Consider the following 18052-nt stretch of genomic DNA (forward strand, 5'->3'; position numbering starts at 1 on the left):
CTTCCCTGGGTTGCAAGATTCAGGGTTGGAAGCAAATGAACAGGATTTGCTGCTGCTTTTATATGTGGGCAAAGGAAAAGGTCACATTTAAAGAAGGATTCAGCCTGTTTCAGGGGAGACAAATGGTAGGAAAACCTTACACAGGAAAATCATGACTCAGAGCCTGTGTCTGCACCATCATCGCGCTTGACTCTTCCTACACCTCACATTTCAATGCTGTTAGCAGTGCAGAACTGTGCAAGACACAGCAGCTTGTGTTTCACGTGCTGCTGTGCAGATGTGGTACCCTGGAGAGCAGCTGAAGCAGGTACCCGCAGTGGTACCACACACCGAAGGGTGATGCTGGGCAGTGGGATGATGCAGGTAGGGAGCTCACTCTTTCCCTTCCAATACTTCCCCTCACCCCTTTCCACTCCTTCTCATTTAAATCACCACTGATTTATCTTGAAAGATGAGGGAAGCAGCAACAGGATAACTACAGCACATTGCTGTGGGTAAAAAGCTTCCCAGTTGGCTTTCTGCTTTGTTTCCCCTTATTTAAAGCACTGCTCTCTGCAGAAGTATATCTGGTTTCGGCTGTTTACTGGTGCTGCAGGTTCTGTCCCTTTCTTTAATGCCTCTTGCTTTGGAGAGATGCTTGCCAGGCTTCAAGAAGAGCAGAGCAGAGCCCAAAGCCTGGAGCTTGCAGCCACCACACAGCAGCTATCTGCATCCCACAGCATCCTCTCATCTCCTCTTTCTCTGGTACCCTCAGAGCTCATAGCTACCACCATAGGACATCACATACAGCATTCCCACCAAGTATGTGCTGCTCCAAAGGGTGCAGGTGATCCTGAGGATGCCAAAAGGCCCCTGATGCCCTCTTAGCACAGCACAGCCAGGTTCTCTCTTAGCTTTCAAAGGAACCTAATTCTGCAGTGGAAGACGGCTGCTCCGACACACTACAGCGTGAAACCACCACCATGTTCATGAGAGACCCCTTTGCTTAGGAATAAACACTTTGAACCCACAACATCCAGCAATCAGCTTCATTGATGTATTAAACATTGCTAAAACCATGGCAAAGGCAGCCAGTCCCACTGGTCCCTCGCACACCACATTCCCTGCGCTGCCCTCCTGGTTTATGCCAGCTACATCTGTTGTTAGTGCCAGTTTATACCATTTATCCCCAGCAAACCTGCCTGTTCTGCTTTCCTCAGCTATCTGCAGGTCCAGAGAAGCTGCCAATGTTAAATGAAAGCATCCTGATAGCAGCTGATCCTCCAGATCTGATCGTGTCCATACAGGGGCCCTAGCAAACCTCCATTCAAATCCCTTTACAGATGCTTTAGGATGACCATAGAAAGGTGGGGAGTGATGGGAAGACTGGTATTTTCTGTACAATAAGGTAAAAACACAGGAAAGAGTAAAGAAAATCCCCCTGCATCCCTGCAGCACCTCACTTGGGCACATCCATAGGAAGAAGCAAGAGCTGTACAAGTGTTCCTGAATGAGACTGCCCCATAAACATGAGTGTATATACGTATATAACTAAGGACACTGCACCCCCAGCCTCTCTGCACAGGGTAATGGAGAGCCAGAGCCCAAGCAGAAAGCGCATCTCTGCACCTTCCCTATCTTCCATATCCCTGTTTTTATCCCACCTTCTTCTGCCTTCCTGCCCCATCCACCACCAAAGTGCTGCCACCTTTGCAAAGGCACTGCAGCACCTTCCTTACCCCTCTTTACCACCCAAATCCCATCAGGATATTTCCACATGAGCTTCACCTGATGGCTCTGCCTGTTCCCTCCACTCACTCCTGTTCTCTATGTTAAGTATTAAGGCTTCAAGCAGGAGCACTGGCAAAGAAATCAAGTGCTCCTACTCAATACCCAGGACACCAAGAGAGGATTGCTTGGTATGAAATCATCCCTCCCATGGAGAGCCTCAAGATGCTCAGTGGCATGATGCCGGATCAGAAAAGGTCCATCTTGCATTATCCACACCACCAGAGTGCCAATGCAGATAGCAAACACGTAACTTCCAATCCTCATACTTAAAATAAGTGCTCCTGAGCAAATGAAGTGTGCAAAGAAAAAGCAGGATTTGCTAGGGGATGCAGGAAAGGTTGGGGTCCACATGGCGAGGAGGAGACCAGCACACGTCCTTCGTGGTTGGCTAAAAAGGACAAAGTCCCATCATATGTCTTGAGAGAAGAGGAGAAGGAAGGCATCCTGGAGCCAGTGATGCCTTGCAAGGGAAGAGCACAGGCCACGCTCCTCCATGGCGGGAGGGGAGGACTAAGGCAGCTGCTGGCTGATGGGTTAAAGCAAACACGATGCGAGGAGCAGCAGAGACTCCTGGAGGATGCTGGCGGCTGATCCAATGTGGTCCACATGCGTCATGGCTGAAAGGCTCCTGGGTCCATCCGAGGGCACGTGCCTGCTGATGAGGGAAGAGCCGTTGTATCCGAGTGGTTGAGCATCTTCCCTGCCCTGCTCCTGTCTCCAGGACTTCCGTGTACACCCGGGCAGAGATTACAGAGCATTGCAATGGGAGAGCATCCTGGTACACGCTCTGCTCACTGCTCAGCGCTGGCATCTTGGCTGGGGACAAGTGGGGCTCCTATGGGCAGGACCAGTTTCTGCCACGAGGTGCCAGGCTGAGCACTTGGCCATGGCAAGGCCACACAAGCTGGATGAGAGCCTGATTCATGGTTAGATGAGGCCATCTCCTGCTGAGGGTCCCAGACAGAAACTTGCTGCTGTGACGGAAGGATGGTGAACGCTCCAGCATGATCCAACCTGGCAGGACTGGAGGTGCCTGGAACCAACACCATGGCGCTCACTGCTCCAGGGCTGCAGTGAGAGTTTGCTCTATGGGCTGTGCTTGTACAACCATCTAACAGCCCCACAATCAGCCATGGAAGCACACAGAGCTGCCTTAACCGTGTGTTAAGCACCTGATAGACAAGAGGAAGCTTTGCTCCACGTGAAGGCTCAGGTGCATCTTTAACAGCCCAGCACAACGTGACGTGGGGTCAACCAGCAGCTAAACAGGGCTGGGAAGGCAATGTGCCAGAGCATTGCTTTAGCTCTGCTGGGTGAGGCAGGGCCAAGTGGCATCTTTAAACTCAGCCCAGGATGAAGCAGCACAGGCTTCCTCTAGGATGACAACCTCATGTGCTGCATCCAGTGCTGCCAGCTCCCTCAAGCTCACTTAGTCTGCATCCATCAACCAGCCTCACGGTGCTGAGCTGGATGCTCTTGGACTACAGAAGCCATCAGGACGGAGAAGGTCTGAAGCACAGAATGGTTTTGAGATCTTTATTTCAGGAAAAAAAAAAGATTAAAGAATTAAAATAGGAGCTGCCCTGCTGACAAGAGGAGTTTGAATTCAAGAAGCTGATAAAAAAAGGAGCATTATATGCATTGAGCACTGTGCATTTTCAGTCAGTATCGGCTCTACTTTCTACTCTACTTTCCTTTGACTAGGAAAAGGGAGTTTCACATGCGCACAGACCCTGGGATACACGGGACTCAATGAGAGGAAGGGAGTAAGAGCAATAAAAGAGAGTGCTGGGCTTGATCTAACAGAGGCAAAGAAGTGATCTTACAGCTCGGGTCCCCCAAACACCAACTCCAACCACCAGCGAGACGGGAGGCAAAGACACGCCGCTGGGGTGGGCTCGATGGTGCCCTGGAGCATCTGCAGCTCCCTATCCACAACCACTGCAGCCACCAAAGCTCCACCAGGCTCCGGCATCACCTACGTTCAGGATACGGCAGAGTCACAGGGCAGGAGAATCACTTCTTGCATCCTTCTCCAGCGGGATGTCAGTGTCTGTACCTCCAGGCTGTGCACACCGGCACGGACCTGCGCTCCCCGACAGCTTCCTCCAGGCTTTCCCCTCCTTGTAGGTGCAAGTAATGCAATCGAGATCCAATGGTTAAGATTAGGCTCCTGGCGTGCTCTGAGCACTGGGTCTCTTGACAGCAGTAAGGGCTGGGTATGGCTGATACCACCACCCGGGCCCTGCTTGCATACCAAAACGGTTGGTACGACAGAGCTAGCTTATTAACAGGCTACTGAGCCTTAATACTGACACTTAGTGTAATGGTTTACAGTAAAGGAAGGATTCTCCTACGAAGCGCCAAAGAGAGGAGTGGGGGAAAAACGCCCCACTCCAATCCCTTCCTCTCCCTCTCAAGAGTCTCTGGAGCATCTCACAAGCAAGGGAAAGGAGCTGGGGAGGCAAAGGGGTGGCACCACCACCGCGGCGCCGGGTCCCGTGGCGGGGGGGGCATCGAGACGAACGCCAGCAAAAGGACAGTCGTAAGGAAGGAGAAGACAAACGGTGCTGGTGCTGTGCTGCCTCAAGCTGGGAGGTGCGCGTGGTCAAGCGGAGCGGGGAGAACTAGGCATTCTTCAAGTCCCTGGATTCAAAAAGCTTCAGGCGTTCTTGCACAGTCAGGCCTTCCTTCAGACTCTGGGAGAGACAAAAGACACACGGCGTTGGGACACGGGCGGGGGGAACGCGGCACACGGACAGGGTGCGATGCTCAGGCAAAGATGTGGGCAGCGGGAGAGCGGCCTCGTGCTGGAGGGATTAGTGGGACAGGCTAAGAGAGAACGCAGGGTTATGGAGGGCGGTTATTGGTGAAGAAAGCCTAGAGAGAGGGTGAGATTGCGGATGAGGGACATGCTGCAAGCGGGATTAGCTCCACATGGAAAATGACCCGGAGCCTGCGGCGGTGCTGGGGGTGATTTCAGTGGAGCCCAGGGCAGGTCAGCTCGGATCTGCTATGCTTTAAAGCACTGTGGTGCTGAGCAGGACCGGCAGCCTGGTGCTCCCCCCATCATTGCAGCATCGACTGGATGTGCATCCATGTGGGACACTCCTGGCTCCAGTCACTGTGTGGGCTCTGCTCAAGCAGCCCTGTAACTGCGTTCTTATTGCCAGAGACAATCCCACTCTTTCTCTAAGCCCATCTGGGGGCTCTCCCAAGCCAAAGCTGCCTCTGCTGCTCAGGGTTAGACAGAGAACGCACTAAATGCTTGCTTCAGGTCTAGCAGGATGTGATGGCTGATCCAATTCGGATGCAGCATCCAGATTGCAAGGCACAACACTCAGACACACACCAGAAAAGCCCATCCCGCTAGTCCTCAGCATGTGGGTTTGTGAGCTCTCACTACACGTGGGCACCCAGGGGAACAGCTATGAGAGGGGTAGAAACCCAGAAGCAAACTGCTTGCCCCTATACAACAGCTTTAACCTGACCCTACCCCAAGCAGATGCACAAGCCTAACACCAACCTTCACTCCCTCCTGCAGCCCCAAAGCTGTTGCCTAGGCTGGCTCATGATGTGCTTTGGGGACCATGACAGGGCAGGTTCAAAAGGCACTGACCTGAATGCAAAGTCCCTTCTATTAACAGGCAACCAGCTCCCCTTCTGCTTGTACTTCCCTACGTACAATCATAGCACAGGTTAAGACTTGTGGGCTGGGTTTCTTTAATGTGTGTTTATCAAGGCAGGAATCCAGGATGAACTTGCCCTGAGGCTGTGCAGATTCCCATGGTTTCTGTACTGCTTTCCATGTTCCTCCTCCCACAGCCCCACAGATACAGAACGAAGCAGCACGGAAATGCAAGCACTACAAGGGATTGGGTTGAATTCCCAAATGCTGTGTGCTCTCTTTTCAAAGGGCAGCAAAGCCTCTTGGGATGTATCTGAACACACACTTCCTAAAGGAAGTTTACTTTGGGTCTCTTTTAAATGGGCAGCAACCCATGGATTCCAGTTTGTGCATCTGATTTCCACTGAGATGGAAGGAGACAACAGAAACCATCAGCCTCCTCTGCCTGATGATACAAATTCCAGCAAATCCACCCCACAGGCACTCTCACAACCCATTCAAGTTGAGCCTGATGAAAGGAGACTAATGTAGGAGGGTATCTGTGATAAAGGCATCCTTCATCAGCCTTCCTGGGGCTCTCCATCGAGCTGGGGAGCTCCCCTCTCTTCCCTGACCTCCCTCTGCAGGTGCTCTAACTTCAGTCTTTACCATGGGCCAGTAAAGCAACTATTGTTCCAGTTACTCAAGGGTCATTAGGATCTGCCTCATAGCTCCCTCTTTTTGCTGGATGAGCTTGGAAGCCTCAGGCCAGTGGGATGGAGGTGCAATGCCAAAGGGAAGGAGAGCAGTAGAGTGGACACCGGGAAGCAGGAGGAATCCTGGAAAGCAGGAGGAGGAGGTTACTGCGTAAGGAAGACTCTGTTCAGGCACAGATCAACCTAAAGAAGCCGCAACTATAGGTAAAGGAAATTTAGGGCAGCCCGGGACATCCCCTCTGCAGCTGGGACCGGGGCCACCACTTTACATGCTCCAGGCCTATGTGGGAAAGGCATTTCCAGGCATCCCCAATCCACTCCTCATCCTGGCTAACAGCAAACGGCTGCTGTCCCACAAGACCTGGATGCTGCTGAAGTTTAGCCTGAAGCATGCAGAGCCAGCCAAGCATGCACACTCAGCGGCCCACGCTCCCAACACAGCCGACAGGAACCGTGTCCAAACCCTCTCCGTGTTGGCGAGGGTGGGAGGAGCAGGAAGACAAGAAACATATTCCCTATGGAAAAGAACTGCATTTCATATGGATTTTGGGTACACTGACTGCTCCCCTTCCCCCTCCCCCAGTAATTAGCCATAAATAAACCACAGTCATTAAGAACAGAAGGGCTCTGGTTTGCCATGTGCATGCAAAAGTGGCCGCTCCGGTGGTGGCGGTGGTCTTGGTGGGTGCCGGTCTGTTTACCTACGTGGCAGGGAACCTGGACTCGGGTTCATTTCAGTTATCCCATGAGACCTGCTCAATAACGGACTGTCGAAGGAAGAGGCAAAACAAAGAGAAACAGAAACAGAACGAGAAGCTCATCAATCCTGGATGCATTGGTACAGCCCCAGCCCCCCAGCGATGCGAGCAGGCAGAGCCCATGCTTGCTTTCCTTTCCCCACCAAGCAACACACACAGCAGGGACCACTCCGTAAGGCGTATGGGTTGAAGTGGTGAAGGGAAACGCAACATCAGACCTGGCCCAGCAGGTCTGGGCTGCCCTGAAACGCACAAGGATGCTCTCTGCATTTACTCAGTGCAGCACAGACTGTATCCCTTGCATGGGCACTGAGCTAGAAGCCTTCTGCCTGCCCAGCTTCTTGCTCCACACAAGGTCCCAACCACTTCAAACATCAGCATGAGACACCAGGTACCCGGTGGTGAAGGCAAAGCAGGCTTTGCCCATGCTGATCTTCCTTCAACTGATCTATGGTTAACGATGCCTTGAGCAGATTTATTTGCCTTTTTTCATCCCTGTGGTCCCAAAGCAACAGTGTGGAACACGATGTAACTGTGGCTGTCAGCAGGCCAAGCAGGAGAGCTTGGCACAGCATCACTGGGCTTTGGGACCAATAGCCAGAGGAACATAGGGCCATCTGCACCGTGTCAACAGACAAGCAAAGTGTGTGTTAAACACACCCAGGAGCAAGGCATCGTTGTTTCACATAAAGACCAAAAACCTTGCAGTGATGAGCACTAAACCCTAGAATGATGTGTGTGTTTCCACCTAAATTTCAACTGAAAACGGGGAGCCAATACTGGGAGAGTCCTCCTGTGAAAGACCAAAGAACAGGGTGAACTTCATCCTTCCTTTCAAGTGGGGAGCAACTTCACCCCTCCATCTCAGACGGGTCAGCAGTGTGTGTGGTATCACGGGGGGCTGCTCAGCCAACCATTTCAGTGTCAAAAGCTCACTTTTCTTCCCAGTGGCTAGCACTAGTGACTGAGAAATTCCCAGTTTTCTTCCCTTTCCGTTCCTTCCCACCTAGGATACCCACTGGAGAGTAACACTGGGTATTCCCATCATATGGGGCAGGAGATCGGTGCTCACCTTTGACCTGATATTCCTTAGTTGCCGGCTAACACTGGATCTGTCTTTCTTCAAGAAATCAGGGTTGCTTTTTGATTTCATTATATCTGGGAAGAAGCAGAAGAAGTGGTGTTAATGTGGTGTCCACTGCATCCCTGCAAGGAGCGGGGCTGTGGCTCTTCTGCCCTCCCATCCCAAGCCAGTGCCTTGCTGTGCCCACCTCAAGCAGTGCTGCTGTATGGTCAGAGGGGGCTCTTAGGGGTCTGCACTCCCTTGTACCACGAGGTTTTCCCAATGCAAAGTGCCAGAAGGCTTTCAAATCCCATCAACTTCCCATTTGTGGGCTGGAAGGAGGAACTGCCACAGGAGGGCAGCTCCACTGCAAGGAGTGGAGGTGGGAAGCAGCATGAAACAGCAAAAAAGCCTCATGGCAAGTCCTCTACTTGGACCTATTGCTACACAAGGGCTTGGATGCCAGGATGCATGTGTTAAGCTCAGGAAACCCATGGAGGAGCACTGACCATATCCCGATACAGTGGTGTTCACAGGGGATTTCTCTCCCTGAGCTTCTGTGGCTGCTTTCAGCTGCTCTTTCAACCTGCTGATATCACAGTCTGCCTTGGCCTTCACGATGCTCAGCTCCGTGTAGATGTCCTTGTACTTGTCGCTGGCGTATTTCTTGTCCTGACAAAAGGAACAAGAGCAACCCAATGGAGTCAGACACGCAGCTGGAGCCAAGGAGGCTGTGAATGCACTGAAGAGGAGCTTGGCAAATGCCCACGGAAGAAAAGAAATGCTTGGCCGGGGCCATGCACGCATTTCATACACACCCTCAAAGCTGCCTCTAACAGTGGGACAGGGGTTGGGAGAGGCACAAAGCTCTTCCAGTGGTGAGCATGGAATCATGGAATGGTTAGGGTTGAAAGGGACCTTAAATACCCTAAAAGACCTTAAAGGGGAAGAGTAAACAGCACTGCCCATGCATGTAGCCCCTTTGTTACAGGATCACTTGTCTGTGCTTCAGCAAAGACACAGAAATCCAGCAGAATTCCCAGAAATAGCCTTGGCACAGAGGCCACCCAGGGCAAACCAGATCCAATGCTAGGAGGCTGGGCAGATCCCTAACACTGATTGCTTTTACCATTTAAATCTGATCTGATGTGACAGGACTAGGGGTAAAGCAATGGAGGGATGTCTCCCACACGGTCTCCCTTGTGGGGGTAAGTCCTAAGCTGACACGGTTGTGGAGTGCTTTATTGATCACACCAAATGGGTATTCAGCCCCATGCAGGGGAAACATTAACAACTGCTTCAAATCTGGCTCTAAGTGAGCTGAAATGTAAGCACACAGAGGAGCAGAGCACGTAAGAGGATCGCAGAACCATCCCCGGCATTACCCTCAGTGCTGTCTGCAGCTCGTCTTTGAGGGAGCTGATCTCCTGCTTCAGGTACTGGATTTCTGACTCTTTGACCCGCAGCAGGACCTGTGGGAACAAAAGCAGCCCATGTTCACACCGAAGAGATGCTCTCCCGCTGTGCCTGGTGACACCGGGGCACAACCTGCTCCATAAGGCTGCTGCTTCACCCATCCTCTGGCTCATCAACAAAATGAGCCCTGGGTCTCTTGGGAACATGCCCAAGCTCCCTGCACACCCCTTGTTTTCTGTCCCCACTGCTTTGTATGGACCGGATCCCAGGGGACAAACAGGCTCAGAAGGGTGTGTGTGAGAAGGGGAACATCAGGACTCCACAAGCTCATGTCCCCACTGCACCCCACGATGCACAGCACTGAGACCCACTGCCTGGAGCGATGGATGGCTGTGGCATGCTCTTGAGGGTCCAAAGGCACTTGTGCTGCCCCTTGGGCACAGCAGAGCTCACTCACCTCCAGCTCATAGGCATCCTTGCCCTGTGTAAGAGGCGACCCAGCAGCCTCTCCCCCACCCTCCCCGGTCAGCAGGGTCCGCAATCGCGTGATCTCCGCAGCCAGGCGGTTATTCAGCTCCTGGGAAGAGAAGGAGAACCATGTGGGAATGGGGAGCATGGCCACGGCTTGGCACCCACCGTGCTGCCCATTGGGCTGCCACCCCCTGCCCTGGGCACGGGGGGGATCTCACCTGGTTGTGGGCATTGAGCTCCTGGTTCTCGCGCTGGCACTGGCGGAGGGCCTGCCTCTCAGCCTCCAGCGCCTGCGCCAGGTGAGCGTTCTCCAAGCACTTCTGGGAATACTGCTCCGAAAGCACCTCCAGCTCCCGCTGCACCGACTGCAGCTCCTCCCTGTGAAACACACACGGGCAATGCCCTCCCTGCATGCGCACTCTGCTGCCAGCACCCCGGGACAACACCACTGGGATCTAAGCACTGGCACAGGGTGCCCAGAGAAGCTGTGGCTGCCCCATCCCTGGCAGTGTTCAAGGCCAGGTTGGACACAGGGGCTTGGAGCAAGCTGCTCTAGCGGAAGGTGTCCCTGCCCGTGGCAGGGGTTGGAGCTGGATGAGCTTTAAGGTCCCTTCCAACCCAAACCATTCCATGATTCTACGCTTGCTCTGGGCACTTGGGACCGGAGTATTTGCACACTTACACATCCCACATGGATGCATCAAGGTTAACAAAGCTGCTTGGCTCTTTTGCTCAGCCAAAATGAAAGGGGAGAAAGGGGAGTCCCACACATGTGATCTCCTTATGAAACCCAGTGACAGAGAATGATGATGGTCTTACAGGTACTGCCTTCGAAGGGCCTCGATGTCAGCATTGACGCTGCTGATCTGGGAGCGCTGGGACTTCTCCAGCTCTCGCTCCAGCTCCTCCCGGTGCGCGTTCTTCATGGCTTCAATGGCTGCGGGGGAGAGCACAGCATCAGCACCCACCACAGCCTTAGCACCCAGCACCACTCCACCCAAGGGCATTCTATTAGAGCTTTAGTTTGGTTTTTAAAGGAACAAAACCCGAGCCATCCCCATGAACCTCCCACTGCTTCACAGCTTCAGTCTGCGTCCCTGGCTTCTGCCAATTTTAAGGAAGTCCAAACAATTGTCCTATTCACATGTTTCTTCCTGGGCTGTGGCACTCCTAATGCAGAGCCCTGGGCTCCAGTACTTTCAAGCTCCCTGGGGCACTGAAGAATGGACTCAGTGTGGAATTGGCAATAAATTAACCACAGGAATGACCAATGCCTTTATGAGATGGAACAGAAAACAGATCAGACCAAGAAGAAGGGTACCAAGCCTGGAGAAGGACCAGGAGATGGGCCTCCATCCACACCCTCTCTCCCACCAGCCCTTTCCCATCCCTCTGTGATGCCCACCCATCCCACGCTCTGCTCCTCTATACTGGAGCAAACACCATTCCCGTGTCCCCATCAACACGGAGCTGCCCCATCGCAGGGGACCCAGTGGCACGTCCCCATACCTGAAATGGTGGCAGCCGTCTCCTCTGCCAGCAGGCGGTCCTTCTCCTCCCGCAGCTTCTCCAGCTCCCGCTGGTGCTGCCGCTGCAGGTCCTCAATCTTCTTCTGGTGCGTCTCCTCCATGGCTGCAAAGCCCCTTTCACATGTTGCCTGCAAAAGGGACGAGGGGAAGGGGTTGGCCTGTGTGGGGCTGGCATCACAGTGGTGGTGAGACCACCAGAAGAAACACTGCAGCGCGGAGGTTGGCACTCAAGTTCCATCATGGGGATGCTCCATCATGGGGATGGACCTCACAAGGTCAGGGCTTGTCTTGCAGTCACTAGACCCTACTGTGCTCTTTCTGCTCCCTTCTGCGCTGCCTCATTTCATGCAGCCAGCTCTGGGGCGGACAGAAGGTGACTCCTGACAGCAACAGGACCTTAACTCCCACTGAGCATTGCTTCAAATGCTGCACGGGCAATTATCTGCTAATGGAAATAAAAGGAGTGAACTTAGGCCGGGACATGGAGCAGTGCTCTGGGGAGCCAGGCATCACCAGGGGTGAGATCCTGCATTCCAGCATGGTCCTTCTGCCCCAGACGCCTGTTTCCAGCCCAGCCAGCAGCCTGGCCACCCCACTGAGGGCTTTGGGATCCCACATGGACACACAGCTGCAGGACAGAGGCAGCACAGCAAAAGCCACAGGCAGGCTCAAGCTATGAGCTGGGAAGGGGCACGCACTGAGGACAAGGTGCATGAGCCCCATCAGACAGCTGGGGGCAAACCTGATGCTGAGCCCTGCACTGGGCTTTTCTCCCTCTTCATGCTCAGGCTGCCTTTATTTCCTGATGGATTCCTTCTGGATTCACATTTGTGTTTTCCAGGGGAAATTTAAGGGGGACAAATTCACCCCCCCCCAGTGACCATAGTGCTCATGACAGTCTCATACCATGGACCTACACTAACATACCCTCCTCAGCATCACTTTTTGCCCAATGCTTTGTAACCTATGCCCATTCTCATGCCCTATTTTCAGCTCTGGTGCTTTTTTTCCTCACCTTTAAGTTTTAATCCCAAGGCATTGTTCACTTCTCAGCCTTACTTGCTTTTGGAACTCATTACTCAGAGCCAGAACCTGTCTGGACTTGGAGTGGCATGAAGCAGCCTTGCAGAGTTCTCCATTACACCTCTAATGTTGGCGGAAAATGCTTCTCCACAGGGCTGGCTGTAGGTGCAGTATTTAATGTATTGTAAATGCATTGCTGTAACTCCAGGACATTTGAACATGTACAACCCAGCACCTCATGTTACTGATGCTACATTCTCCATCGGGTTCAGATGAGGAGAGTCAAGCACATTGAAGCCTGTAAACTGGACAGGTTTGCCATCGCCTGGTTAGCTTTCTAGCCGAAGGAAGTCCCTCTGCTTCCTACCAAGGTGCACAGAGAAGCTGGCTCACTCTGCTCTCCTCCTGGATACCTCTGCTTGGAAGATGCTTTTTGCCTTCTTCCAAAGCAAGAACATCCCTTAGTACCAGCACCCTGTTTGGTGCCTGGCTCACAGGACAAGGTTACCCCTGTGTCCTGCTGACCTGAGTGAGAGGTTCAAGAAGGACTTTCCCTTCCTAAGGGGTAAGATGGAGAAGACAGCACTGAGTGAGCACCACTGCTTCACTCTGCTCTCCCCAGCAGTTCTCCCTCCCCTGCACACTCGATTCATATGATGGGATGCAGCAGAACTACTGCTCTCCCCAGGTTAAAAGCAGCTTTTGGCTGGAGCTGAGCCACACTTTACCCCCATCCACTGAGGATCTCATGGCTGGAAGGATGCTTTCCTGTATTTCTGCTGACTGAAGAACTCCATGGAAGCCTCACCAGCAAGGCCTCTGCACGCAACCTGCACACTGCCCTTTCAACCTGGTGCTGCCAAGAGCCCTCTGCCACCCTAAACTCACTTCCCAACTGGAAATGCTCTCCCATCAACAGCAAAACACCAAAACCAAGAGGGTTATTTTAGATGCTGCAGCATCTCAGGCCAGTTTTACAGCCAGCCAGTACAGGAGGAGCAACGCGAACGATGGCGTTCCATTGCCAATGGGTTCCTCTGCACCTCGCCTGGGTTGCCTGTAACTGTGCACTGTTTGTTGTGTAAGGACTTGCTGCTGTGCACCATCATCAGGGTGGTTCTCCTCACAGCCTCGTGCTTTGCTATGGAATTTGGCATGGTTGCAGCTACTTTTCCCAGGAGCATACAGTAAGCTTCCATTTCATCCCGCATTTCTGAGGGCAGCAGAGACAGACTGGAGATTTGATCAGGTTGAGAAAGACAGAGTTGAGGAATGCTTTTAAAGGGAAGTCATGAATAAAATGTACGCCTCAGGTATGAGGAGAAACACCATGGCCTTCATAATGAAGGAGAGCGTGATGTTAATCAAGCTACTTTGTCACTCTCCCTCTCTATACACAGAGACCACCTCCAAGCATTAACTCCCTCACTGAGACCAAGCCTTCAGCAATGCATTTAGAATACCCAAGCATGGCGATACTTTATAGAGACCTCGGGGCTCGCTTCAGCATGCTGGCCCTTTAGGGGGACACCCCTTGGTTCAACAAGCAAACCCCAGGACCAAACACACCCTCCCGGTCACTCGGCAGCAGAAAAAGTGTTAAAACATATCAAAACCTTTAAGTTTTCAAAGTCTTTCTGGTATTTCTCCCTCAAGGTGGAAGCGTTCCCCTCTAGATGCTTGTTCTCCAGCTCATCCCTCATGACGTTCATCTGGGCCTCCAGCTCCTGGATGCGTTCCCTCAGGCCGTGCATGGAGTCCAGGTCACTCCCAGGGTCCTGCCCGGTGCCACCAGCCTCAGTGGCCACCCAGGCATCCCCATCACCCGGGTCCATGGCGGGGGCCACCTCAGGGTGCTGCCTCTGGTACTCGTCCAGGGTCTCCTGCAGGCGCTGCAGGTTCTGGCTGTAGTGCTCCTGCAGCGCCTGCAGCTCCTCGCCATGGATAACCTGCAGCTCCTTGATCTTGGCCTGGAACTTGTCCTCCAGCATCTGCATCTGCTCCAGGTGGTACCGCTCCATGTTCTGCTTGTCGCGGACAATGGCATCCAGTTGGTTGAGCCCTTCTGTCCTCTCAGCCTTCAGAGCATCCTCTGTCCTGTTCAGCTGCTCTATCACGTTTCGGATCTCCTCTTCGTACCGTCCTTGTAACTCACTCAAGCTCTTGCTGTGTTTATGCTCTTCTTCCTCCAGGAGCCTCCTCTGAGCGTCGAGCTGGGCCACCTTCGCTTTGAGATCAGCGTTCTCCCTTTCAAGCATGGCAATCACCTCGCTGTACTCACCCTGCTGCTTCCTGAGCAAGTCTTCATACTCATCCCGAAGGAGAGAGACCGTCTTCACGCGCTCTTGGCAGAGAGCATCCATGCTCTGCAAGGACTCCTTGTAGGACTTCATCTCTCTTTCGTACTCCAGCCGCACTTTGCAAGCGGCGTAACAAACCTGAGCCTGGACAATTGCATCGTGGACTAACAAAGAGGAATACCTTCCGAGGTCTCCCATGCACGAATGATACGGAAGACTCTGAGATATCTTCAGAAGCTTCTGACAGTCTCTCATTGCCTCCTCAGGAGGCAGAGACAGTAAGGCAACAGATATCTCCTTCAGAACATGAGCTTTGTCCTTTAGTTGCTGGGCAAGATCTTCCTGAATGGAAACAAGAGCTTCACCACTACAGTCCTGCAGGCTGCCAGCCTGCTCCCTCTTGGCTAATTCCTGACACAGCCCCATTTGGAGATGGCTCCCATCCCAAGAGATCTGGGTTCTTTCCGAAGCATCTTTCTGAATCTCAAGTGCTTCCGTAATCTGGTGCATAACTCTGTCAAAATCAGGAGTCCTGTACGCTCGGATGATCTCCTCCAACATGCACTTATGCTGCTGGAGGGCTGTTTTGGTATTATGGAGGTCTTCCTCAATGGTTTTTAATCTCTGATGAAAAGATTCCCTCATTTTCTGTGCCACAAACCCAAGTTCCGCCTTGATCAACGCAGCATCTGCTACAGCACTGAGAAAACACGGAGAGAAGCCCAACCCTGTTGCTTCTGGTTTGCCCTCGGCTTCTCCTTCTCTGGTGCTCAAGTGCACTCTCAGCTCCTCCACTTGGCTCCAGAACTCCCCTTCCAGCAGCAGCTTCTTTGACAGGACGCTGGCCAAACTGATGGCTGTATGAGAAACATTCGCTGGCTCCAACACCACCACCTCAGCCGTTCCCTGGATCTCTCTCAGAAGCTGGGATATCTCAGAGCTTGCGTTTTTCAAGGACTCTGCTATCTGGTTGATGAGAGAAGCCTCAAAGGCCACTCTCTCTGAAAGCCACCTCAGCTGGCCCATGTCAAACACTTCCACTCGCTGCTCCTTGGAGACATGCTCCTCCTCTCCCACAAATCCTCCTTCCGGAGCAGGGCTATCCGTGATAAGCCCTTCACTCTGCTGATACTCAGATGGTGCCCCTCTCAAGGCTTGGATTGCGTTTGATAAGGTCGTTTCCATGCTGGAGAGAGTAACAAGGAACAAATCACCCTCTTTCTCCTTGTCGGATGTGGGTAAAGACCTCAGTTGCTCCCTGCACTTCTCTAAGTAAGTCAGAGCTTGATCATTTCTCAGTTGGAAAGCTCCCAGCTCGCTAACGTGGTTTTCTATGAGCTTGAACTTCTCCTGCCTCTCACTTTCGAGCTGTGAGATCAAAGCACTGACTTGGGCTAAGCTGGTCTGAAGCTGTTCCCGCAGCTGAGACTCGGTGCTGGCCCACTGATGGTGGAGGGCAATAAGGGTCTCCTGGTTATGGCCGTGCTGGCTCTCAAGCTTCATGGTTACATCTTTGAGCTTTTCCTCTGTGATGTACAGTTTGGTTTCCAGGGAATGGATAATGGAGAGATAGGTCTCAGAGTCACTTGTCCCCGATGATGGGTAACCAAGAGCTGGCTCCGATGACATGCTTTCTTCAGAGAGTGACCTGTCTTGGCTCGTGTCCGACGAGGTGCTGCTTGTCCAGTTCTTCTCCGATCCATCTGCATGGATGTATTTCTGGCACTGGATGCTCGAGAAACGGATCCTTTGCCTCTTGGCCCCCATGATTCCCACATCGGGCTTTGTTAAGGCTTTCTGAACCAGCTCTTGGTCCTGGAGCTCTACAGCTTTGGATGGGGAGTCGAATTCCTCCATTTGCCTCTGGCTGGTCTCGAGAACCTCATCCTCTTCCTCCTTCAGTGCATAGGTCAGAGCTGGGAGGACATCCTGAGTTGGCAGAGGCTGCCCTAATTGGGATGGATGACTTTCATCAGCCTCAAGATTGTGGCCAAGCTCTTCTGCCTCCTCAGCACATGGACCTGTGCCTAAACTAGCCAATTTCCTTAAAGCCTCCTCCTTGGCCTTCAGCTTTATTTTAGTTTCCTCCAAACTGCTATCTAAAGCAACCATTTTAGCCAAAGCCTCACTGAGATCTTGGTCTTTCTTCTCCACAATTCTCAAGTGCATTTCCTTAACGTGTCTCAGCTCTTCTTCTTTCTCCTTCAGCACCTCCTGCACACCCTGGAACTGATCGGACACCTCCTCGAACGACTGCTCCAGGTTGCGGTAGTTGGTCTCCTCCATTTTCAACTTCGCTTGCAGCTTTGCCACTTCGTTATCCGACTCAGCGACCTGATTCATGAGCTCCTGGAACCGACACTTGATCTGATCTCTCTCTCTTTCGAGCTCCTTGATGTGCTCTGCCAGTTTCTGGATGCTGGCCTCCTTCATCAGTAGCTGCTCCTCTAACTGGTGGACAAGCTCGCTGCCTTCGAACTTGGCACTCAGCTTCTCCTTCTGCAGGACCTCCATTTGCTGCTCGCGGTTCTGCAGCTGGATCTCATACTCATTGGCTTTATCCTCCACCTCCTTCAGGCTCCGTATTAAAACCTGCTTCTCCCTCTCGCAACTCTCCAGCAAAGCCTCGTAATTCTTCTGCAGCTTCTCCTCCATGAGCATCCGCGCTTGCTCGCTGGCGTTCAGTTGCCGGCTCAGGTCCGCGATCCTATCTTGGAGCCGCTGCACCTCCTTCTGATGGTCCCTCTGCAGAGCCTGCTGCATTTCCAGGTTCCGCAGCTCCTGGGTCTTCTCCAGGAGCAAAGCCTCTGCGCTCTTCAGCTTCTGCTCGCTGGCCTTTAGCTGGGAGCTGAGCGCGGCCTCACCGTGCTGCCACTCCTCCAACTGCTCTTTGGCTTTCTCCTTTTCGCTCCTCAGGTCGCTCTTGAGCTTGGCCAGGGTCTGCTCCTTGATGGAAAGCTCGGCTGCTGCGTTACTGAGCCTCGCCTGCAGGCTCTGAATCTCGGCTTCGTGGTGCCGGATCACATCCTTGGCCTCGGCGTAGCTGCGCTTGAGCGACTGAATCTGCTGATTGATCAGCTCTTGGCGCTGGCACTGGGCTTCCAGCTCGCTTTGGAGGTCTTGGTTGACTTTGTGGAGCCTCTGCCAGGCACCTGATGGCGAGGCGGCCACCTCGGTCTTAAAAAGATTGATTAAATACTAGGTTAGTAACACTCTTGGCTCTCCCTTCTGAGTGTCACACCTCTGGCCAGGCAGGCCATGGAAAAAGCTCCTCGCAGTGATTTGGCTGCTACCCACATGCTCCAATTGAGATGATTTGTTCTTGGCATAATTTGTATAGTTTGGTTTAACCTTTTTTTTTTTTGGTTAGTTTTGAATGAGCAACAACTGCTTTCCAGT

The 18052-nt window shown here is 52.8% G+C and overlaps 1 protein-coding gene across 3 annotated transcripts in view; it reads right to left on the reverse strand.

The window, feature by feature from the left end:
* Nucleotides 1-3298: 3298 nt before the first annotated feature.
* MPRIP (myosin phosphatase Rho interacting protein) overlaps nucleotides 3299-18052 on the reverse strand; it is a gene marked incomplete at its 5' end in the record, with an annotated part of 73116 nt that continues 58362 nt past the window's right edge. Inside the window, 9 exons of one of the 3 annotated variants that reach the window (XM_080618411.1) lie at nucleotides 3299-4469; nucleotides 7924-8009; nucleotides 8424-8586; nucleotides 9300-9386; nucleotides 9788-9907; nucleotides 10020-10179; nucleotides 10621-10738; nucleotides 11311-11458; nucleotides 13970-17830. In XM_080618411.1, coding sequence (XP_080474537.1) covers nucleotides 4398-4469; nucleotides 7924-8009; nucleotides 8424-8586; nucleotides 9300-9386; nucleotides 9788-9907; nucleotides 10020-10179; nucleotides 10621-10738; nucleotides 11311-11458; nucleotides 13970-17830 — 4815 coding nt within the window. In that variant the 3' untranslated portion in view covers nucleotides 3299-4397. Of the gene's footprint in view, nucleotides 4470-6746; nucleotides 6861-7923; nucleotides 8010-8423; nucleotides 8587-9299; nucleotides 9387-9787; nucleotides 9908-10019; nucleotides 10180-10620; nucleotides 10739-11310; nucleotides 11459-13969; nucleotides 17831-18052 lie in introns of those variants that run through there. The other 2 variants (XM_080618412.1, XM_080618413.1) reach the window with 2 other exon arrangements.

This window comes from Psittacula echo (genome assembly GCF_963264785.1).
Source record: "Psittacula echo genome assembly, chromosome: 5".
NCBI classification, from domain to species: Eukaryota; Metazoa; Chordata; class Aves; order Psittaciformes; family Psittacidae; genus Psittacula; species Psittacula echo.